Source organism: Mastigoproctus giganteus, chromosome 7, assembly GCF_048544385.1.
Source record: "Mastigoproctus giganteus isolate SK-2022 chromosome 7, ASM4854438v1, whole genome shotgun sequence".
NCBI classification, from domain to species: Eukaryota; Metazoa; Arthropoda; class Arachnida; order Uropygi; family Thelyphonidae; genus Mastigoproctus; species Mastigoproctus giganteus.
In genome coordinates, this window is record NC_143581.1 from 37,643,543 (window position 1) to 37,668,974 (window position 25,432).

Here is a 25,432-nt window from a genome sequence, read left to right on the forward strand (position 1 = left end):
TGGCAAGACATTATAAAATCAGTGAGTCAACGGTATGATCAATCAAAAAAATCGGAAGAAAAAATCCACCGTAGTGTCCATGAAAACGCGCTAATTGCTTCAAAAATCTGCTCTGTAACTTGTGGTATTAAATAAGAAAAAATGGAAAAGTCTTTAAATCTGTGGATAGAAGACCGAACTCAAAATAAAATTCCCTTAAGTTCACTCATTCGTGAAAAAGCAAAACTCCTTTATCAACACTTTAGCGAAACAGATGATAGCACTGGCGGGATAAGTTTTTTAGCTAGCAAAGGCGCTGGTTTGAAAGATTTGTTTGAAATTTCTAATAAATATTACATTTAATATTAAATTGTTTCTTATTTTCATTTCGATGCCATATGCTTGCATTTCTAATGGTCAATATTATGAACGTACATATAGTAGATATGTACGTTCATTTACTAGTAGATATGTACTAGTAAAATTTTACTAGTAAAAAACTAGTAAAATTTTACTAGTTTTTCTTATATATTTCATAATTTGGAATGGAACCCCTTTATTACTATGGAGCCATAACTCAGTATTGGCGTTTTCAGTATTCGCGACATTTCTCAGGAACGTAACCCCCGCGAATAGCGGGGGTTTACTGTACAATAAATTTTAAGTCAGAAATTCCATTAATTCAAATGTACACTGGTGTGCAAAGAAAGTACATCACCTAGGAATTTCACATTTATAACCCTTTTTCGCGATGGTATGTTACTTTAATGACTGGCATCACAAATAGAAATATGAACAAAAATTATTTATTAATAGTTAGGGCAAAGCTAAGTAATATTTGACAGGTGCTCTCAAAATATTCCAAAATGAGCATTTGCAACCTTTATACAACAGTTTTGGTAAACACAACAATTATGGCCGAAATGTTATTAGAAGCCCTCAGTTTGCTTCAGTTTATTTTATTATTCAGTTTATCAGTTTATTTCCATTTTAAATGGAAAACAAAATGAAAAGTTCACCAGGTGCAAACTAATATTTAGTTGAACTGCCTCTGGCCCTGATGACAGCAGCACACTGTCGAGGCTTTGACAAGATCAATTTCTGAAGAAAATCAACTGATAGTTCGTGGTTCCAAACATGAATTATGGCTTCCTGAAGTTCACAAAGGTTTTTGGTTTCTTTCTGGCAACTGCAGATTCCGCACAATGCCAACAGTTCTCTATAGGATTCAGGTCCGGGCTGATTCCTGTCCAGCTAACAGTTGTAATGAACCATTCTTCCAACCATTTTTTCACCTGTAACAAATGTAAACACATTACTGTTGAACCTCTAATGCAGAAATGAAGCTAAAGTAACTACAGAAGTGCCTACTTACACTTTTCGCCCGATGACAAGGAGCAGTCTTCCTGAAAGATGCAGTTACTTGGCAGGTTGAAATGGTCTCTAATGGTTGGCAGCAATTTGCCTTCCAATGTAGCCAGTATCCATTGGCATTTAAGGAACCTTTTATAAACTGCAGGTGACCTACTCCGTGATATGAAATGCATCCCCATATCATTTGGCTGGTAGGGAATTTCACTGTAGACACCATACAGTCTGGATGGTATTCTTCACCACGTCTACGGCAAATCATTTGTCTCCCATCAGAGCCATGCAGGTTGAATTTCTTCTCATCCAAGAAAATAACTGACTTCCATTGCTCGGAAGTCCATTTGACATGCTCCTTACACCAAATTAATCGGGCCTTTTTCATTTTTTTTTGTGTAAGGAAGGGCTTCTTCTTAGGACGATGGACATCAAGTCCATTTTTGAAGAGGTGCCTTCTGACTGTTACTGCACTTGCTGCCACTCCTGTATGTTCTTCCCATTCTCTTTTCAGCTCAAACGAAGAAGCTTTACAGTTTTTAAGGCATAAATGCTTCAAATCGCTGTTCTGTTTTGGTGTAGAGACTCATTTGCGTCTGGTTCTTTTTTCCTATCAGCAGAGCCAGTATCCTTGAATTTGGAAAGAAATCTACTCACTGTCAACTGATTACAAGACACTCTATAAGCAATATGATGGGAAGAACATCCTTCCTCTCGTAAAGCAGCAATAGCACTCTTTCTTCATGGCGTCAACTGCATGTAACTCGCCATCCTGACACAATCAAGGAATGACAGCAACTCTTGCAGAGATTGCTTATATAGCTGAAAGTAACAGCTGATGCAATATTACATCATCACCTACGTATGTCAATCTTATCTGATGCAATCTGTATTACCATATACTTATGTTATTCAGATGACAATTGCAGTTTTAAGGGGTAATGCACTTTCTTGGAATACCAATGTATATACAGGGTGATTCACTACCAGTGTGACAAACTTGCAGGAGGTGTAGGGGGCACAAAGACGAATCAGCATCACATAGCATTCCAGGGTCCGAAATGCCTTCATCATGCGGTAGAGGACGTTGAACACGAGGTCGCGTGAACAGCGATCCCGCTGGAAGTCAGCATTTGCGAACTGTTCCTGTTGAAGAAACCAAGTAGCAAAAGTCCTCCGGAGTGGATAATCCGCAGGCTCCAATGATTGGACGTGTTGCAGATGGTATGAACTCATTTGGTTTGTTGACAGTATCCTCCATACAGTGGATTGGGAAATACCCAATCGTTGGCCTATCGCTCGAGTACTTGTACTCGGATTGCCTTCTGCAAGGCATAGGACATTCTCCTCATTGTCTGGCATTCTTGTCGTTCGCTCTCGATTCATGGTACCTCTCGTGAAACAACCAGTCTCACGTAACCTTCTGTGCACACATGCGAGAAACGTATGATGAGGAGCACGCCTGTGCGGGAAACGTTCCTGGTATAAGCACAGAGCGGCGCGCCCATTACAGTCCGCAACTCCATACACGATGTGCATGTCGGCCAGTTTAACGTTTGAATACTCGTCCATCCTACTGCCTCGGGAACCAGTTCGCAAATGCTGACTTCCAGCGGGATCGCTGTTCACACGCCCTCCCGTTCAACGTCCTTTACCGCATGACGAATGCATTTCGGACCCTGCAATGCTATGTGATTCCGATTCGTCTTTGTGCCCCTACACCTCCTGCAAGTTTGTCGCACTGGTAGTGAATCACCCTGTATAATAACAGGCAGGCTGTTTTTTTATTTATATTTTGAAAATGACAGCTGGCTGGATTAAGGATATTCACAGGCTGGAGGTTGCCCATCCCTGATCTAGTGGATTCTTTCCACACGTCATTCTGACAATTGCTGAACACTCACAAGAAGTTTTTTTCTGCAAACCAAACAACACATTGTGCTTTCTCTATCATGGTTACCATCTTCACTGAACAGCTGCTACCAAACTTCTAGTGGCAGATACAATAAACAAAACACGCCAGCACAGAAACTGTGCATATTCTTGCTTGCTGCAAAAAGAAAATGGATGTTAGATTCTCCATTAAAAAATTATAGTACACTGTAGTCGGGTAATCATTTATGGACACCCTGTACATCCTTCCACAAAAAATATAAAAAATAATAATAATAACCTTCCCCATATCACCTAGCCATCCCCTCTGATAGTATGTCTAGTTTTTCTTGAATTTATTTAAACTACCCACTTCTACAACACCAGATGAAAGTCTCTTCCAACACAACCACCTGATGGTTGTGAGCAAATTTCAACACATCAATCTTCCAACATCCTTTTCTCAATTTGAATTTATCCTCCCTCATGTGCACCTCCGTAGCCAGGTGGGAAGGAGCAGCAGTGCGTAGCAGACGCTTCTTGATTAGACCGGGGTTCGAGCCCGTCACCACCAAATATGGAGGATGCGGAAAGGTCAGGGAATGACCACCGCATAACCCCGGAGCAATATGGCCTTAGTTGCTGATGCTCCTAAAAACCAAATAACAACAACAACTCCCTCATGTATTCTGAGCAAGAGAAAGGGTTTCATCAGCATTAAGCTTAAACACTTCATTCATATCTCCCCTACGGGTGCCTAGTTTCCAGACACTGCCGTTTTCAGAACTGAAGCCTTTCCTTCTAAGAGCACCCTTTTATTCCCCCCTCACTGATCCTGTTGCTCTTCTCTGCACCCATGCCAGGGTGCAGATTGGAGCAACTAGATTAGTGAGCTTCTATACCTGTGTGCAGTATTCAATATTTGGCTTTACCTTAGCCTTATAATTGTGGAAGGAAGCACCTGTTCCCTTTCCCAATTGAAGTTTATTAAACTGTTGTTTATGGAACTTCTGTTTAGACTTTAGAAACTTCTTTCCTGAATAGGGAGTTGCTTAAGCTGTGCAGCAGTACTAGTCAGCAGTGCTGTTTTCAGTTAATTTTGGTTTCCAGTCATTTCTGGGTTGCCTATTGTTTATGCACACTTTGTGTCCACATGATTGTACTTGTACTCTTTAGTTACAAGTTTCAGCTCCTCTTTTTTATTAAATTGGCTCAAAGAGATAAATGAGTCAGCTAATGGTAATAGCATGATGAAGGTGTTAAACTATCAGAAAAACTCTTGTGTGTTTCCATAATTTAAAGTAAGTTTTCTTGCATTTTCCTGAACATATACTGTATTTATGTTATTGCATAATTTTTGTATTTAAAGATTTAAATGTTTCTGCTACATTTAATATTGTTATCTAACGAAACAGTGCCTGAAAATCAGCTAGAATCAATGGTTACACTAACTAGTTACAATTATTTCCTATGGATAAATTTACATTATTTCCTCTTGCTTAATGCAGATTCATTTAGTGCTCTATTTCTATGAACCCAGTTAAGAGTGCTAAATGCAGAATTCCAATATTGAAATATTTATTAATATATATACAGTGCATCCCTTGATATGACTGTCAGGGATAGCTTTAACATCTGTGTTATTGCTATGCTATGTGCCCCCCTACACCTCCTGCAAGTTTGTCGCACTGGTAGTGAATCACCTTGTTTAATAAATAACTGGCAGGCTGTTTTTTTATTTATACTTTGAAAATGACAGATGGCTGGATTAAGGATATTCACAGGCTGGAGGTTGCCCATCCCTGATCCCTGAAGAGACTTTCGCATGGTCATGAAAATAAAATTTACCCTGTTGTTTTTTTCTTTCCACAATTTTTAATGAATTATGCAGTGATTAAAATACATGAAATATTAAATAAGCGTTTTTATTATAAGCAAATTTTGTTTTGGTGTGTGTGTGTGTGTTATTTTGTCACTAGTGGACAAAGTAGGTGAAACGTTTTCATATTTCAAGAGGCCCCCCCCCAACTCACTCTGTAGGATTAACAAGTGGGAGTGAAAAAATTGCCAGAAAATGTGTATAAACAATCTGCATTAGCTATGGAAAGAATTCATTTATATCTAACTCTTATTTTCATAAAACAAAAGTAATAAATTTTATTATTATTTTTATTTATGACATGGGACAGCTTTTGTTGTCGTGCCTATACCCTCATATCATAGTTTTTTAACAGTAAAACAGTTAAAAGGGAGCCATTTAAAATAAAATATCTGTTTGCATGTGTTGGCATAGTTGTTCCAGGTTCTCTCTCCCTCTCTCTCTGTGAGGGTAGGGGGATAAAGTAATTGCTTTATGATACTAGCTGTTGATGGCAATTGTTTATTCTTCTATGGTAGGAGCACTTATTCCCTGATTCACATCATTATGTTCATTGGGGAAAGAACATGAAATATTAAACCAAAGAACATCAAATATTAAAAAATGTTTTTATTGTACGCAACTTAGCATATGTTACAGAGCAACTGGAGAAGGTTTAATTAAAGAATTCATTAATTAAAAATAAATTAAACAAATTTTCATTAAACAAATGAAAAATAAATTTATTTTCACAAAATAAAAGTATATAAATTTATTTATATGTTTATTTTTTCCCATGGTTCATCTTTTGTTGACCATTGAATGTTTACATTCCCCCACATCACTGCTAATAAACTAGAGGAGGGAGACAATACCCCAGTAAAACAGTTTGAAAGGAACAACTGGAATGGTAATAATATCTGTTTGTACGTGTAACATCCATTCTACAAAGTTGCTCGTCATCGGTGTATGTGGGAGTGGGGAGAATACAATTAATGCATGAAATAAAAGTGGTTTTTGGTCCAATGAGCCTCATAAAGTATGGTAACTTCATTACACTTATCTCCCTTTCCAATCTCCATTTGATACTGCAAAGTAATAAAGCTTAATTAGAATAAAATGTTTTAACAATCAGTACTCTAGTTCTTTTTTAGAAAGACAATTTTTATGTGCTTCTTTCACCAAACAAATCATATGGCATATTAATGCTAAGCAGAGTTGGTGCCTTCTGAAATCTGTTTCAAAAATCATTTCCTTAGTTTTGAAAGGGATTTAGACTAGCAGTTGTAATGTAATTATTAGTCTATGATTTAAACAAACATTTTTTTTTATTTTTTTATGAAAATCCTAATTGTGAGCGATATTATAACTTATAGTACTTAGTCCATGCATGGATTGAAGGCTGGGAGGATGAAAGAAGACACTTATTGGCATTAGATTTGGATGTCTTTAGATTGTAATTTTTTAGGAAATACACATGAAGGAAAGTAGTTCCAGAAACTGGGTGTTGAAGAAATAAATATGGAAGAAGAAAAGTTGGTTCCCTGAGTTTGAAGCACAGTAAAAGGATGCCAACTGGTTGCAGCACGTTTCACACTGGTTTGGAAGAGAGAGCAGGAATTATAGAACCCAATTCAGAAGAACAGTGCCCATGGAAGTATTTGTAGAAATGGCATTCAGCAGAAACAGAACATCTATGAGACAGAGAGTAAAGAGACTTTATAAGAGATGGGTCATTAAATTAACCTAACTGTCCATTTTTTCAATGGTATCTAGAAGCCTGAGAGAGGTTTTGGGGGCAGCACCCCAGATGTGGAAACAATATTCCATAATAGGACAGATTTGTACAAATTGAACAACTGTCTGGGAAAAAAAATAATGCCAAGAGCAAAAGTGAAAACCCAGTGTTGCGGACAGCTGAATTAGGTACTTTGAATCTACCTTTGCAACGCATGAGGAATTCATTAGTAGAGGAATTGTATTAATGGAGACAGCAAGGGGATAAGCAAACTCTTAGTCATAATTATGAGATCATCTTTTGATTCAGGGAAGGTTTTTGTGAACAGGGCTGGCGGAACACAGTAAGCCTGGTAAGCAGGGCATAGGGATGCCAATGTCGGGGGGTGCCAAAGTTCAATAATTTCATTATAATAATATTTAATAAAAGTATCTCAAGGGTGCCAAATAAATTTCTGCCTAGGAGCACCAAAAACCCTAGCACAGCACCTGCATGTGGACCGGAGGTGTGCAAATGTATCCCCAATTTACAATGGGGGACAAAGAGGTTAGGCTCAAATGAGTAGTTATAGACCTGTTAGCTGAACATCTGTTCCAGAGAAAATAATGGAGTCACTGGTTAAAGTAGTAATGCAGGATCATCTAGACAGGAGTGCAGTTATACTTCAGTCATAGCATGGGTTTGTTTAGGGGAGGCCTTGTCTAATTTATTTTATTGATACTATGATACAGTGACAAAGGAACTAGATTCAAAAAATAATTTGGATATCATATACTTGGATTTCATTAAAGCTATTGATACTGTTGCACAAAAGACTGCTGTACAAATTAGAGCAGTGTGGCCCTAAGGGAAGGTTACTGCTATGGATAAAAGGATTGGTGAGTGGGAGAAGGTAGAGAGTGGTTATCAATCAACACTGTTCCATGTTATTAGTGTCACCAATGATGAAGGTATATCAAGTTTAATGTCTAAGTAATGGTAGACATTAAGAAGAGAGATCTGGGCTGAGAAATGGTAATTGAAGTTTAACATTGACAAATGCAAGGTATTGCATACAGGTAGCAGTAATTCCGAAGTAACATATCTATTCTGTGGTACTCAAATGTAAAACACATGCTGTAATTGTTTAGTCCGATATGAAATTCTCTGATCAGTGCACACAGGCTGTCAGGACAACTTGTGGGGTTTTGTCAATGATATATATGAATTTTGCTAGCAGGGGATAAGGAGGTGATTATCCCATTGTATAAGGCATAGGTCAGGCCACACCTTGAGTACTGCATACGTCTGGAGGCCTCATTTTAGGAAGGATTTAGGGTTGCTGGAATGGGTGCAGAGAAGAGCAGTGAGATTGGTGAGGAAAACAGGGATACTCTTACAAAGAAAAGCTTATATTCTGCAAATTGCAGCTTCTGGAGCTAGACACCTGCAAGTTGATCCAGTTATGGTGTTTAAGGCTCTGGTTTAAGCCTGAAGATTCTTAATACATGATAAAATCACTGCTAATAACCAAATCATTTGAGAAATGCTTTGCTACTGTGAGAGTAGCCAACCCATGAGTTCTAATTGATATATGAAAAGTTAAAATCCTCCACTTCTGATTTTCTGGTCTAAATCAGAAGTTAAAATCCCCCGCTTCTGATTTGTTGGTCTTTGTTTGTATAGTTGTTTGTTATACTCATCACAATCATTTGGTCTATAACAGACTACAGCCCTCATTTTTGTCTGCCTGGTGACGTAAGCACCAGGCAGACCAAAACGAGGGCTGGATTACACTGACAACAGTATAATCCAGCATTCCACTTTACACTGGCAATCTACTGGTTGTACTGATTTTAGAGTTTACTGTTTTAAATTGTTAGAGAGTTTATATGCATCTTAATCAAAAGCATCACTATCCCCTCTTGTATTGTCTGTTCTTACCACACACATTATAACAACCATATTCAAATTCTGCATCTTCAGTATCAGAGTGACACCATGTTTTTGTTATACCTATAATGTCAGAATTTGATGAATTAATACTTCAAAATGATTAAATCTAATCCTAGAATTAAGGTATAAACAAGTAACTGTGCACCTAGTTGTGTTTTTAGTAACTCTTCCAAAGCACTTGTTATTGGTAGTCCCATGCAGAAGGTAGAGAGTGGTTATCAGTCAACACTGCTCTTCATGTTATTAGTGTCATCCAGTTTTGTTTCCTGTATTTATTAATGATATTGATGAAGGTATATCAAGTTTAAAGTCTAAGTAACGGTAGACCCTCATATGGCCTTGCAATAAATACTTCCTCCCCTTCCAGTTATTTGTGCTGCTGCATGCCTCAAGAGAATCAGTTCTACTTCTGTTTGTGCTTTCATTAAGTTATTATTCTGTGTATCTCCCATACTAACACTTTTCTGACTTTCTTAATATTACCCTAATAACATCAGCAAATATTCTTGTGCATCTTCTATTCAAGTATATCCCATCTCTATAAAATCCTACCCCTTGAGCCTTGCACCATCTCACCAGGGCTGAATTAATTGACAAGGCTTTCCTGTCAACTTTCTCCTGTACCCTGGCAAAATTCCAGACACTCAATTCCAGCCATAACTTGTAGCTTTTTCTCAATGTTGCTCTGTTCTTCTTAAGTAAAGAAAGCATAAAGATGTTATGAGCATTTATTTTACTCAATTCATTTAAAACCTTAAATACTCCAATCAAATTACTAACTGAAGCCATAAACACTTCAATTTAAAGTACTTAGGCAACTCAGGTTGAAGGTGCATTCATAATATGAGATTGATGCACTTAGTAGCAAAGTTAGTTTTCTCAATGCTACGTACAGGCTGACGCTGTCTTTCTTGCAGGGCTAGATCAAAAAATACAAGTTAAAATGTTTGCTACCATCTAAATGTGAGGAGAACTCATTCAAAGTGCCATAATTTTGGAATGTCGAAAACAAAATCAACATTCTGACATCCCCAGAATTCTGAAAATTGGTACATAATGATTAAAAATTTTAAATGTTTGAAATTCTTTGCTAAAATTGAACACTACTTTTTGTATTGAGTTTTGTGTTATTCATATATGTAAACTAACATCAACAAGCAAAAAACAAATAAGCTAAATCTATAAACAAATGCCAAGCATTACTGAAAAGTGTTCAATCATTGTGGCAGTACAGAGCAGTTGTTAATTTCATGTGCTTTTACATTTATGGTACTCATTGCTTGACTACTCATGCATTGCAGTACCTCACTCCTAGTGCCGTTTTACACATAATGTGTTGAGGCAGCAAAAGTGTTAAACAACTTCTGAATCATACATTTCTGATTCAAGTAACCAAATATAATCCAAGAAAGCTGTTAACTCTAGGTGGGTTATCCACAAATGCAGAAAATTGTATTGTGTTCTTTTTCTAATACCTTTTTTTTTTTTTTTTCCCTCACTTAAATAAAGTATTTGGCTTGCTCTCTTTAAGTCTTACAGTAACATATGAAAATCCAAACAATTCTTCAAGCGAGCATGCCTTCCCCCTCCCCCTCCTTTTTTTCTGAAACCCTCAAACTTGAATTTCTGTAGATTGAGGAAATTAGCATTAGTAGAGGCAAATGATGCAAGAAAGCAAGCTTATACAGCATCAGCCAAAAAAAACCTTCCCATTTCACTGACCATTCATTCCAAATGTTTGTCTAGTTCTGCCTTGAATTTGTTTAAGCTATCAACTTCCATAACAACAGATGGAAGTTTGTTCCAACATTCAACTACCCACTGGCTAAAAGCAAACTTCCACACATCTATTCTACAACTGTCTTTCCTCAGTTTGAATCTATGCTCCCTCAGGTTTGTAATCTGAGCAAAATTCTGTGAGGAAGAGGGAAAGAATTCACTGACTGATTGCAGCACTTGTTCACACTGGTCCAAAAGAGAGTGGGTGGGTTACAGATGCCAATTTGGAAGAATAGTACCCATTGAAGTATCTATGGTAAAGGCAGGCATGCATGCATGCATGCGGCAGAAACTGAATATCTGTGAGACAGAGCAAAGAAACTTTGTAAGAGACAGTTCATTAATTAACTTGACTGCCCTCTTTTGTGGCAGTCAAGATAGAGGTTTTGGGGGCATCACACCAAATGTGGAAATGTTATTCTATGGTAGGGTGGATTTAAGATTTATACAGAATCAGCAGTTGTTTAGAAGAACACCTAATAAAGATATGTCATCTTGTCTAGAAATTTGAGTGTTGTTGAGGATTAGTAGATGAAATAGGAGCAATAGCCTCTTTTTTTGTAAGAAATAATAAGGACTGAGTTTTGAAAGGATTGAAGCGAGTTGAGTTTTCTTTTCCCCATTGGCAAGTTCCCAAGATTGGCATTTAAGGAATTGGTGGTGGATATAAGGAAAGTCATGCTTTTTGTGCAGGGCTAGATTTCTCAGACTGGAATGTGTGAATTTAGTGTGCTGTCATCAGCAAAACTATGGACAGGATTTCCATTCAATGGAAGAAAGTTGCTAATATACAAGAAGAAAAGAGTGAGAGAAAGAACTGAACCATGAGCAGCACCAGCATTAGTGGAGAAGTTAGAAGGTAGAGAGCAGCTACCATTACCTGCACTTCAGCATTCAGAAATAAAACTTGATACCAGATTGCAAAAAAAAATAAAACACAATTGGTAATACATGAGATAAGAGCTTGTTTAGATAACTTTTATACCAAGCGTGATCAATAGCCTTAGAAATGTCAAGATGTGCCAGTTGTGATTAGCTCTTGCAATTTGCACATTGGTTATAATCACCATCCTCCTACACTGTAAAAGGCTTGAGTTAAATCCTGTCAATTACAAAAGGAATTCTTATTCCATTTTTTCACCTGGCTGTATTGGTCGTCTCAGACAATAATAGCATGGTTTTTAACTCCTGGAAACTCAAGCTTTTTTCTGCAGCATCCAAAATATTACATGTATTCTCATGAACACTTATAATTTATAGACATATTACTGTGGAGGGATCCACAATCTGAAAAATACCAGTAGTTGTGATTAATGCAAGCAATGAGAAATATCACAGCATTTATGCATTGGAAAGCTGCAACCAAGTTTTTTCAAAGATTGTAAAACTTTGGCAAGATATGCCAAAGTTTTACAATTGTGACCATGACAGTGTTCATTTGTTTTATTTTTTTTCCATTAAACTTTATAAGTCTTTGATGGTGATGCTGGGAAAAGTTTCCTGAAGTGAGTGATATTTCATATTTGCAGTAGTGGCAAGGTTGCTCTGAAGCTTCATTGGAATATTTAATAATCTACCAAAGATGAATATCTGTACAATATTAGTTCCAAAAAAAAAAATCCAGCAAGACCTCAGTCCCATTGTCAGATTTATTAAGGTTTTATTGTATATTCATGGTGTTTAATAGTTTCTGTATATTAGAAAACAAAACTCTTTTTTATCTTTTTATTTGTAATGATTATTTATCAATGTTATCCTGCTAAATACACTTTAATAATGTTTGTGTGTGCTTGCATACATTGCCTGCATGGATAATTACAGTTGTCTGTAGAGAGAAGAATATGTTTTCATTTTTAGTGGATCATGTTTTTAGAAATGGTGGAAAAACACAATAGAAGTGTATATTTTTAACATTTCCCACTCAGTGTCATACTTAGTGATATTCTGTGCATGAAATAATCGAGCATTTTTAAGAGACAGGTTCTGTATATGATGTTCCCAGAGAGGCCTCCTGCTCTTACCATGAAAAAATTATTGGATATCTGTGATCACATGATAAGAAATTCTGTAAAATCAGTATGTAAGTTACAGCAACAAATCAGCTTTCTGTTGGAGTAAAAATTACACCCATACAAAGTAATAGCTGTGCAAGAATTGAAACAAATTGATCACACTAAACACGTAGCATATGTTCTGTTTACACACACACACTGGATGTTAGGACAGTAGATTATAGTCAACAGAAAATCCCCATGCTCTTCGTGAATCACCACTTCACAAACAAACTCTTCATAAAACACTTAGTAAACCACCTCCTAATTCACGGTACACTAGGCGTCTCCTTTGCCAGGTAGGAAGGAGCAGCAGTGCATAACACACGCTTCTTGATTAGATTGGGGTTCGAGCCCGTCACCACCAAATACGGAGGATGCGGAAAGGTCAAGGGAATGACCACCGCATATTCCCGGAGCAATATGGCCTTGGTTGCTAATGCTCCTAAAAACCAAACAACAACATCACGGTACACTCCATTTGATGCCTCCTATAGTCTTCTGTCAAAAGGATGTCAGATGAAATCTGAACATTCTCGATGCCACTACTCTACCTATTCTTTGACTAGCTCATGAAAGATGAATTTGACTATGATTATTTGAAATAAGATGGTGCAAGTGTGCATACACAAACATCACATGAAACCACAGATATATTCTTAAACTTTTGCAGGACAGAGTCATTTCAAAATCCCCCCCCCCCCCCCAAGATTAGATTTCATTTTCCATAATTTTTACTTATGGAGAAAGTTGGAAGGTATCTTTTATGGAGAAAAAAATCCCAAAAACTGGATATGAATTGAAAACAGCAGTAATTTCCAATACTTTTGATAAGCTTTTTACTTAATTAAATTACATATAAATGTGATTATTTTCATAATTTCTAATTTTAGATATAATTTTTATTCTGTAGCAATGGGACTAAAGAAGAAGTAACTGAAAAATATTTAGAAACAACAAGAATATATAGAAGAATTAACAATGACATACAAAGTTTACAAAAGATTGTCCAGGTAAACAGTACTATACTGCTTTAATATTACTATATCGATTTTATAATTTTTCAGTTTAGCATTATAGCAAATGCAACTGTACATCATATGTACAACTATAAAATAATATTTATGCTTTATTTTGGCCTTTGTTGTTATATTTAACCTATCAGTATACTGCTGCACTGGTCAAATCAAAACAATTCTGCTTAAAAACTTATTGTCCATTCCTGCTGCAACTTTGACTGCCTTTCAGTGACAGTACTTTTGTAATGATACTTTTATGGATACAACTGATTTTATCTTTCAGAGGAATCATTTCTTTTAATTTGAACCGTGAAGTAAAAACCTGGCAGTAGCATTTTGCCGAAAGATATTCACTCGTTCGTATTCTAAAGGCCTACCTTAGGGAAGGGTTATCATGAGAGAATGACAAATTTATTTGTGCCATTTTGTATGATCTGATTGCCTTTGTTGGTTCCTGCTAATCCTTGCTGATTGAAAAAAGTTTATTTCCTTCTTATTTTTTTGTTTTGAAAGAAAATTATTTTTAGTTTTGAAGTGTCTTTCACAATTGCGCATGACATTTACAGAATACAAGTCCTCACTGCTATAGAATACAAAGTCCTCATTCACGAAGTCTAAAGGCCTATCTTATAGGAAAGGTTATTTATGAGAGATAATGTTTGTAATGTTATCTTAGAGGCCCACCCACTGTTTAGACAAGAAGCCAGAAAATGGTCAATCACAAAGTATATTTTGGTTGATTGTGGACAGAGAAATGCAAGTAAATATAATTTTTGGGGAACTCCGATGTCAGAAATGCAATACTGAAGAATTTTTTTTTATTTTTCACAAAAGCTCCCCCCCCCCCTAAGGTGCATGTACTTTTTTCTTTGCATGCAAACAAAAAAATCTTTTCTTGTAAGGCAGTGTTTCTCAACCTGTGTGCCACAGACATTGCAAATAAAAAAAATTAATAAATCCAAGTTTTATAATAAAAATTAATTAAAATAAAAAAATTTATTTATTTGCGCTGCACTGATCCCAGCCCCTTCCAGAAATCAATATGATGTTGCATTTTGATTCCTAGTACTAGATCTGTTCACCTTTATTCAGCCATTCTTATCACTTGAGGGTCTCTCCCAGACACACAGAGCATATGTGCAACTAAGCAGCATAATAAGAAATTTCCTTTGTGTTTTAAAGGTACTTTTTTGTGCTTTTATCTCTCTAAAACGTCATATTCAATTAATTCGTATAGAATAGGTACGTTCAATTAACTGTAATAGCACATTCTAGAAGTAGCTTTAATTTTCTTTAGAAATTATTAGCGATGGAATAAATTTTTAGTGAAAGGAAATCATAAGGGACAAATTGATAATGTCGTTGTTTGGTTTTTAGGAGCATTAGCAACTAAAGCCATATTGCTCCGGGGATATGCGGTGGTCATTCCCTGACCTTTCCACATCCTCCGTATTTGGATGGCACGGGCTCGAACCACGGTCTAATCAAGAAGTGTGTGCTACGCACTGCTGCTCCTGCCCACCTGGCTACGAAGGCGCCACAAATTGATAACAATGAGCTTGGAGGAAATGACAAAAACAAAAACGAGCATCCATCAACATCAAAAAAATAAGAAAACATATTATCGTAAATGTGGTGGTGATGATTATTTGGGGATGGGATTTTCGTATGCTGGTACCCAAGATGTCCTCAACCTTGTGTGGCATGTGGTTTAAAATTTTCAAATGAATCAATGGTGCCAAGTAAATTGCAGCATCATTATTCTGTGAAACACAAGAATTTATCATCCAAAACTGTGGAGAATTTTAAAAGACTGCTGGCCCCTACTAGAAAACAAGATAAAGAATTTTATAATATAGCTAAAATATCTGATAAAGCGCAAGAAGCCAGCTATTTAGTAGCCGAACTGATGGCAAAAAAAAAGAAAGAAATCTCACCTGATTGCAGAAAGTCTGATTTTACCAGCATGTCAGGTAATTGTGAAAAGTATTTTGGGAGTGGAAGCTGAAAAAAGAATGACTACCATTTTCAAACAGCACAATTAACAGGTGTATAAAAGAAATGTCCAATGATATTGAAGAACAAGTTGTTCAACATATTAATAATTTTGGGCAACTGTTTGCATTGCAAGTAGATGATTCCACAGATATTAGCGGGATAGCCCAATTAATATTACCCCGGGGGCTCACATCTGGTGAGTATGGGCTTGGCAAACCCAGGGTCCTGAGCTGGATATCATCATTCTTCTCTTTCTTGGTGATGCCTTTCTACTTCTCTCTCTCTCTCTCACACACACACACAGGGGTAACTCGGGAATTTTTTTTTTTTTTTTTGGCTGGTGCAGCATAAGCCTCAGGCTTCCTTGTACCATATGGCTAATAATAATAATAATAATAATAGTATTTGTCAGGTTTATGGAAAGTGACACAATTATTATTGTTATGTTGTTGTTGTGATGCACTCAATGAAAGTACAACGAGCCAAGATATTTTCAAAGTAATGAATAATTATTTACAAATGTGTAGTATATTATGGAAGTCGTGTGTTGGCATTTGTACCGACGGTACTTCCGCAATGATAGGAGCACTAAAAGGATTTGTAAACTTAGTAAAATGACACAATTCAAATATTATTACAACACTGTTTTATATACAGAGAAGTTCTAGTAGCAGAGACAGTTGTACCCGATTTAAAACTTGTACTTGATCAAGCAGTTAAAATGGTCAATTATATCAGAACTAGACCCCAAAAAATAAGAATTTTTGGAAAATTATACAAGGAACTGGAGTCTGCATCACTTTTCTTTAATGATGTGTACTGAGGTTCGATGGCTATCAAAAGGAAATGTACTTATGCGTATAGACAAGTTGCATGAGGAAATGCTCATATTTTTTCCACTGGAGCAATCAGAATTTTGTTTATTTAAGTGATGAAGTTTGGTGCCGTAAATTAGCTTTTCTAGCAGATTTATTCACACAGCTTAATGAATTAAATATCAGTATGCAAAGCCCATAGGAAAATTTACTCACTTCTACTGACAAATTGTTCGCCTTTAAAGAAAAGCTGAGTATATGTAAAAAATATTGTAAATGAAAAAAATATATAAATGTGTCCCTTGCCTGCCAAAACAAATTATCCTAAAATAATTAATGTAATAAGCGAAACATTAGAGCTGTTAAAGACAAAAATTGAGCATTACTTCCCATCCCTTGATACCAAAAAATATTTGTGGGTAAGAGACCCATTTGCAACAAGAAACCGTCCAATGTCAGAACTTAATCTGCAAGAGGAAGAAGAATTGCTTGAAGAGCTGAGAGTAACCCTATCTACAATAAATCCTCATATTAAAAAGCTGTGTACTTCCATCAAACCCAACTATCTCACTGATTAAAATGTTATAATTGTATATTTGTTTGTTTTTATATGTTGATCACTTCAACTTTTAATTTTCATGTATGTTCTTTTAAACACAGTAATTTCTTTTCTTTTCAATTTCATGCAATTCATGTATGTTCAGAAAAGAACATTTAAAGCATTTAAAACAAATAATAAGTGTATAATTAAATATACCCAACAGAAATAACTTAGTTTGTGAATACAGTAGGCCCTCGATTTAATGGACCCCAATTTAAAGGACTTCGGATTTAACAGACAAAAAATTTCTGTCCTAAAGACAGCACATCTGTCTGATGTGCGACGCTATCAGACAGATGTGCTGAAATTCCTTCTAATGAAATAAAGGCTGTTTTACTGCTAAATAATGTTTTTCTGCCTCCTAACACTACTTCACTGATACAGCCGATGGATCAAGGTGTAATCATTGCTTGTAAGAGGTGATGGTTGTTTTGGAAGAAACAGAAGATGCAGAAGAAGAAGATACAAGAGGCACCGGGACACTGGAAAATTTACATGCATACATCATCAGATCTGCTATCTTCAACCTAGCAGCTGCATGGAAAGATACGGAGATTACTACCTTGGCCAGTGCTTGGAAGAAGTTGTTATATAACATAGAACCTGAAATGGACTTTGAGGGAGTTGAAGCATCTAATTTTCGGGACACTCTTCTGAGGGCTAACAACAAAAAATGCAACTGAGATTGATGCGGAATACTGGCTTGAAAATGATGAAGGTGATCCGGGCTATCAAATTTTTTCTGAGGGAGAGATTGCAGAAAATTTTCTTCATGGAGAACAAGAGGATGATGATGATGACAAAGATGAAGAATCAGTTGCACCTCATTCTAAATTGTCTGTTATAAGACTGCATATGGATGACATCATACATTATATTGAATCATCATCAGACCCTGATGTGCTTTCTTATTATGAACATTTTAGAGAAGTTCGATCTACAGTAATAAGGAAGCAGCATCAAGGTTTACGGCAACTGAAGCTTCATGATTTCTTCAAGACCACTTCATCAACTGGACCTGTTTCACAAGAACCCTCTACCAGCAAGGAATTAACACCTCTCCCTCCATATGACAGTTGTTTCTGACTCTGAAAATTGTGATTCTTTCAATTAAATTAATATTAATATTGAATATTATGTCTTTTTTAAACTTTTTTTTGTGTTTTTTATTCAATGGAAGAATTTTAAAGTATTTTTCCCTTCCAAAATGGATTTAAATAAAAAAACTAATGTTCACATTGAAAACAACTTTGTGTGAGCTTTAAGGGCGAAAAAAATAAAAAGTGGTGGAAACACTCCATTAGTTACATTGTATAGAGGCCCCGGGTGCCAAGTGAATTCGAAGTCAAGCATTCCTATTGCGACTTAAATAGCGATCTTTCTCAGAGATAAAAGTTCCTCTTAAGTTATATCGTTTTCTATCAACAGTTTTATTTATAAATCAGTTCTACACTTGGAAGATCTCAAGTAAGAACAGAGAAAGGAAACTCACCTTCCTTTTTTGTTATTTATATTACACACTTTACTAATGAACTAACCAACTAACCCTTCGAACCACTTGGCCTCCTTGTGGCACTGCTCCTGACTTCCCGTGGCAGGGCTGGCAGAAAACCTTGACAGAAAAGTCCTCTTGCCAGGGGCGAAAAGGAGCAAACATGGCATGTACAAAACATGTTGACATGAAAAATGACAACACAAAGAGACAGAAGATGGATTGGATGGAGCAACCCTGCCCATCTTTCTTAATAACCAGCCTGTGAGTAAATTGTCTCCCTTTGTTATACAGAAACATCTGGAGGGTATTGCAGAATCTCCCAAGATGGTGAAGAGACTGCAATCAGAAGACTTACTTATAGAAACCTTGAATCAAAGACATTCTGAAAAGCTTTTACAATTAACAAGCTTTGCTGGCATTCCTGTAAAAATATCTTCGCATGCAACCCTAAATTCATCTAAGGGTGTCATATCTAGTTGGAATTTATTAAATGTCACCGAGAAGGAAATAACCCAAAAACTGCAGGGACAGAATGTAATTGAAGAAAAAAGAATAATGATTAAAAAAGATAATCAACTGGCACCTACCAGAAATATTATTCTTACATTCAATATGCCCAACTTACCCTCTTGCTGTAAAATACCATATAAATGCCAGAAGTATAGCCATTCTAAAACTGTATATAGAGGAATTCCTGTCTGCCCAAGGCTCCTCAGACCACATACAAAATTATTGCACAGTTACAAAAATGACCTGTCCAAATTGCAAAGGTGACCATCCTGCATATTCCAAGATATGTGAAAAGTGGAAAACTGAGAAAAAAATTGTAAAATACAAGATTGAGAGCAAAGTCAGTTACCAAGAAGCAAGAAAAGTAGTTGCACCAACTATAAACCAAAAGATTACCTATGCAAATGCTGTAAAAAAAATATCAAGCAGTTTCTGTTCAAACTGATGTCACAGTTCCTACTAAGAAACCAATTTCTGATTGGGCTAGAAATGTCCTCTCTGAGCTCCAACCAACTGTACGCAAGTAACAATCAAAGACCACAGACCAAGCAAATAATACTCCTCTGACAATACCAGCGACACCTCCTCCAGTGATTGCTGCCACATCTCGTATTACAAACTCAAATACTGTGAAAAATATTCAGGACACAACCATGGACACAATGGCACATCTATACAGGAAGATCCAATTTTAGAAATCCACGCCGAAAAAACAGAAATGGACACTTGTCGCCCAGTTTTCCTAAAAAAAGGCAAACAAAAATTGGAATGTCATAAACCAGTCACCTTCAAAAAGCAGTTAGAATCAGCTCCATCAACTAAACACAAATAATGCCTTGTATTTTACAATGAAACTGCAGAGGCTTAGCATTAGTAGAGGTATATTGATGCAAGAAAGCGAGCTTATGCAGCATCAGCCAAAAAAAAAAAAAAAACTTCCACTTCACCCCTATGTTCGTTCGAAATACCTGTCCAGCTGAACCTTAAATTTATTTAGGCTATCAACTTCCACAACAAGGGATGGAAGTCTGTTCCACCAACCAACTACCCGCTGGCTAAAGGTAAATTTCCGCACATCTATCCTACATCTGTCTTTCCTCAATTTGAATTTATGCCCTCTCAGGTGATTATTCTGAGCAAGAGGCAGAATCCCATCAGCATTGAGCATGCTCAAGCCATTCAAGGCTTTATATACCTCTATCAGATCACCTCACCAGTGCCTAGTCTCCAGACACTGTAATTTTTGCAAAACTTAAGCCTATCTTCATAAGGTTGGTTTGGTTTGGTTTTGATTTTATTGGCGCATTAGCTACTAAGGCTATAATGCACCATCTTCATAAGAGCAACCCTTGTTCCAGTCACTAATCTTGTTGCCCTTCTCTGTACTCGTTCCAGCAGCTCTACATCCTTCTTGAAATGAGGCCTCCAGACCTGTATACAGTACTCAAGTTGTGGCCTGACCATTGCCTTATACAAGGGAATAATCACCTCCTTATCCCTTCTAGAAAAATTCCTGTATATCATTAATAAGACACCATGAGCTACTCTTGCAGCCCGTCTGCACTGCTCAGAGAACTTCATATCTGCCTGCACAATTACCCCCAGGTCCTTTTCATTCTCTACCACTGTCAGTGTAGTACCACAGAGTTGATACGTTGTTTTGGGGTTGCTGTTTCCCAAATGTAGTACTTATACTCCATTAGTTCATTTGACAACCATTTAGGCCTAAACCTTGAACAATATTACTTAATAGGTATGAAACTTTTAGTAGCATCCACAATTAATTCCTTGAATGCTTCCCACTTGCTGTTGGTAACATTATCAGTTGATCCCACTATACAGAATTTAAAAACTGTCTGAGACCACTGTAATCACCTTTACAGAAGCAAAAACCCTTTCCTTTACGTAAAAGACACATCTGTCGAAATGCACTGATTTAAATCTAATCTGATCAAGAAATGACCTATGTAATTATTTACCTGTGCATTTGTAGTGTGAGGCACTCTCAAGAATGAATAAATATCACAGTAAAAATTCCAGAACGGTGTACATCCTCCAAAGCATGGCGGCAAACAAAACAGTGGGAAAGCAGTGATTGGCAGATGCCACTGCTTTCCCTGCCCGCTGTCCTCCTAGGTTGATATGCCTAAGGTGTTTTTCCCCACATTTTCTGCTGTTTTTAAATCAGGAACTTGTTTTCCCATTTTAAAACAGGAAGGATAAACACCCTACCTAAGCTAAGCCCCCCCCCCCACTTCAATGACACAAATCAATCAGAAACAAGAGGTGCTTTCACCTGTCAATTATCTGTGGCTGACAAAGATGAAAATCTCTAAGACTTTTGGGGAAGTAGCTCAATTGTGGCTGCTTGCCCCATTTATGTAGTGGGTGTGTGTTGGGTATGATCTCAGGTTCTGTATCCATCACAGTGTACCAAGGCGGAGATAAACTGACATTCAGGTGCAGTCCTACACAAAATAATATACATGTATATCCAATATATAAATATAACCTAACAGCAGAATAAGAGGGTACATTAGTTAGCTTAAAGAAACTTATTATGGCAGTTTTTTACTGCTCAAGAGTAAAATGAGTAGTGATGGTGACCTCCTCATCTTATAGTACAGGACAATTTAAAAAGAAACCTTCGCTACTCTTTTGGGTATGATCTCGGGGCTGCTTGCCTCACTGAATAAGTTGAGTTATAAAATAGCTGTCGTGGCAGTGGTCTCATGGTGGCCATCCACTGCTCTAATTTTATTATGAATTAGCATAGAAGAAATTGATGTTTTCATTTGCCAATAAGTTCTTGTGGTGGCCTCCCACTGTGTTCTCAAATTAATATGATTTGTGAGGTAGATTCCTTAGTCTTTTGGGAAAGTAGTTTCATGGTTGCTGCTTGCCTCATGTATCCTTTGATGTATATAGTTAATGATATAAAGTTTAAGAATATAGTTAATGATATATACTGCTATTAATAGTGTTAAAATTAAAAGTTAATCTTTGTACATTATTTAAATTTAAATATTCTCAGAGGTTCTGAGCTCCAAGTTTCAAAGGTTTTGGAACTCTTGTATATATTTGTATATTATGTTTAAATTCTCAGTTGAACTGAATTTATGGGTGATATTACTACTAATAATTTTTTTTTTTTTTTTCCTTGCCCCTGGGTCTGGGCAACCTTTTGGGCAGGATTGCTGGCACCCACTGGTATAGCACTTCCTCCAGTGGGTGCGGAATTTGTGCAATAAAGCACACACAGGGAATAGTAAGCCCACAAGCTAATCGAGGTCTGCCACAGTACATGCACAGTTGTGCATGTACTGTGGCTTAGACAGATATTGGGCAGGCTTCCCAGGGTGATCACCTTCCTGGTGACAAAGAGACCAGAAACAACTAAACAATATAACAACACACACACGGCACAAACATTTCTGGCCTTTTACAGAGTTCTGTATCCATCACAGTGTACCAAGGCGGAGATAAACTGACATTCAGGTGCAGTCCTACACAAGATAATATACATGTAAATTATCGGCGTCTTCCTCGCTTTCATTGAAGTACGTGCCGGTTTATACTATACTGGACTTCAGCCAATATCACTATGTAATTATTTACTTGAAATACCTGTTGAAATACATGTTTACTTAGGTCACTTAGGAAAAGGCCTTTTGCTTTGGGTTCCATAATACACGAGGCATATTGTTGCGACCGAAACAACAGGACTAAAATATTTAACTTTACAAATATACAATATTCATTAATATACAAAAAAATTACAATGGAACATCAAATGTTAGACAGTGAATCACGTGCACGAGGTTGGTGAATGTTATGGAGACAGTTGTCAATAATTAATTGCATTTGTAGTGACATGATTGCCTCGCCCTCTTCTCCCATTGACTCGAATAAATATCAGTATGACGAAAACTTTTTTAATGTATGGATAGGTAGTATTATAAATATACACTGAGTAATCACTGAATTATGACCACCTACCTAATACTTCATAGGTCCTCCTTTTGCCCTCAGTACAGCAGCTATCTGACGTGGCACTGATTCAACAAGATGTCAGAAGCAGGAGGTATGACCAACCAAGCTGTGTGTAATGCAGTCAGCAATGCAGATATGGAGATGATTGGTGTATCCAGATGCCTGATATGCCTTTCCATAGTGTCCCCCAAGTGCTCTATGGGATTGATATCAGTGGAGTTCCGAGGCCAATCAGTATGCTGGAAGCCAGAAATATGTTCCTCAAACTATCCTGCACAGCGAGTGCCCAATGGCTCAGCACATTGTCATCTTGGAAGACACCATCGCCATTCAGGAAAAGGTGTAACATAGTGGGATGTTCACAATCAGCAAGCAGTTGACAATAGCGGAGACCACAGATACATTGTTCCACATACACCCAGGGTCCAAGTTCCTGCCAGTGAAACATGCCCCACACCATACAACTGCCTCCACTGGCCTGCACTTTTGATACCATGCATGATGGATCAAGAGCCTCGTGTTGTTGACGCCAAATCCATACACGACCATCTACGGTGTGCAGTAAATAATGTGACTCATCCGACCAGCACACCTACTTCCAGTTTTCTGTCCAACTTGCATGCTCTTTGCACCAGGTGAGTCTTTTACACTGATGAACCTTTGTTACGAGAGGATGCCGCAGGAGTTGTCTGCTAGTATAGCCCATACGTGTGAGCGTGCGATGCATGGGCATGCCAGAGGTGGAATAGATTTCCATGCCACAAGGCATGGAAATCTATTCCACCAACCAACCACCCGCTGGCTAAAGGCAAATTTCCTCACGTCTATCCTACATCTGTCTTTCCTCAATTTGAATTTATGCCTTCTCAGGTGATTATTCTGAGCAAGAGGAAGAATCCCATCAGCATTGAGCATGCTCAAACCATTCAAGGCTTTATACACCTCTATCAGATCACCTCGCTGGTGCCTAGTCCCCAGACACTGTAATTTGCAAAACTTAAGCCTTTCTTCATAAGAGCACCCCTTTGTTCCATTCACTAATCTTGTTGCCCTTCTCTGTACTCGTTCCAGCATCTCTATATCCTTCTTGAAATGAGGCCTCCAGACCTGTATACAGTACTCTAGGTGTGGCCTGACCATTGCCTTATACAAGGGAATAATCACCTGCTTATCCCTGCAGGGTTGTCAAGTAGTGTCCTTGACAACCCTGCCAACCTTCATATCGTCTGCAAACTAGGACATTAAGCTTGATATACCATCATCAATATCATTTATAAATACAGAAAACAATAATGGACCCAATTCTGAACCCTAAGGGTCTCCACTAATAACATTAGTCCACGATGAGCAGTGTCCATTGATTACCACTCTCTGTCTTCTCCCCCTCAACCACCCCTTTATCCATAGCAGCAATTTGCCTCCAATGCCACACTGCTCCAATTTGTGGAGCAGTCTTCCATGTGCAACAGTATCAAAAACCTTTCTAAGATCCAAGTATATAATATCAAAGTTATTCCCTGCATCCAGTTCTTTTGTGACTGCATCATAGTATCCAATCAAATTGGTCAGGCAAGACTTCCCCTTAACAAAACCATGCTGTGTCTGAGCTATAACTGAAGTCTTGTCTAGATGACACATTAACAAATTGAATACATTATCGGGGGTATCAAGACAGGTTCATATGAGTTCAAACACACAATCACAAACTTTTAACCAAGTGCATACAAATTCTTTGCCGACTCCCCAACATATGTACATCGTGATCACACAATTGGAATGCTTCAGCTAGTGGTCAAACAACCCCTTGGCCAACCTGCAATGCACCTACATAACAGGTTAAAAATCTTTCCTCATATACACTGTTGCAAGACCAAATTTCACTTTTATCCTAAGGATTAAATTATAATTTACCATCTTGCAAGCTACCTAAAAAAACAGTTTGTAAAAGTTAAATTCTAAACAGTTTTTAGATTTTAACCTTTTACTTAATAAAGAGAATTTGTTTAAAAAAAAAAAAAATATATATATATATATATATATATACAAAGGGTACTAGGAAAGTTTTGCAATACAGCTTTGTTTATTTCATTTTTTCAAAGTAATTTCCTCTACATTCAATACACCTCTCCATCCTCCGAAACCAATCTTTAAACCAGTTCTGCCAAGTTTCGCTAGGGAGTAAAGCACACTCGTTGTCCCAAGCCCGTAGAGGGTCCTCATCACTGGAAAACCGCCTCCCTTTTAGCTTCATTTTCACATGCGGGAACAGTGCAAAGTCGCTGGGAGCAAGGTCTGGACTTTAGGGAGGGTGCTCGAGAAGTTTCAGTCCTGTCGTGGTCAAATATTCGGTGCAGGCTTTGGTGCGGTGAGCTGGAGCATTTTCGTGATGGAGGTACCAGGTGTCCATTCTTGACTTTGGCCGCA

The 25,432-nt window shown here is 37.3% G+C and overlaps 1 protein-coding gene across 1 annotated transcript in view; it reads left to right on the forward strand.

The window, feature by feature from the left end:
* SMC6 (Structural maintenance of chromosomes 6) overlaps nt 1-25,432 on the forward strand; it is a 655,684-nt gene that overhangs the window by 580,758 nt on the left and 49,494 nt on the right. The window contains exon 21 of the mRNA XM_090377619.1: nt 13,491-13,590. Within this exon, the coding sequence (XP_090233745.1) occupies nt 13,491-13,590 (100 nt within the window). The remainder of the gene's footprint in view (nt 1-13,490; nt 13,591-25,432) is intronic.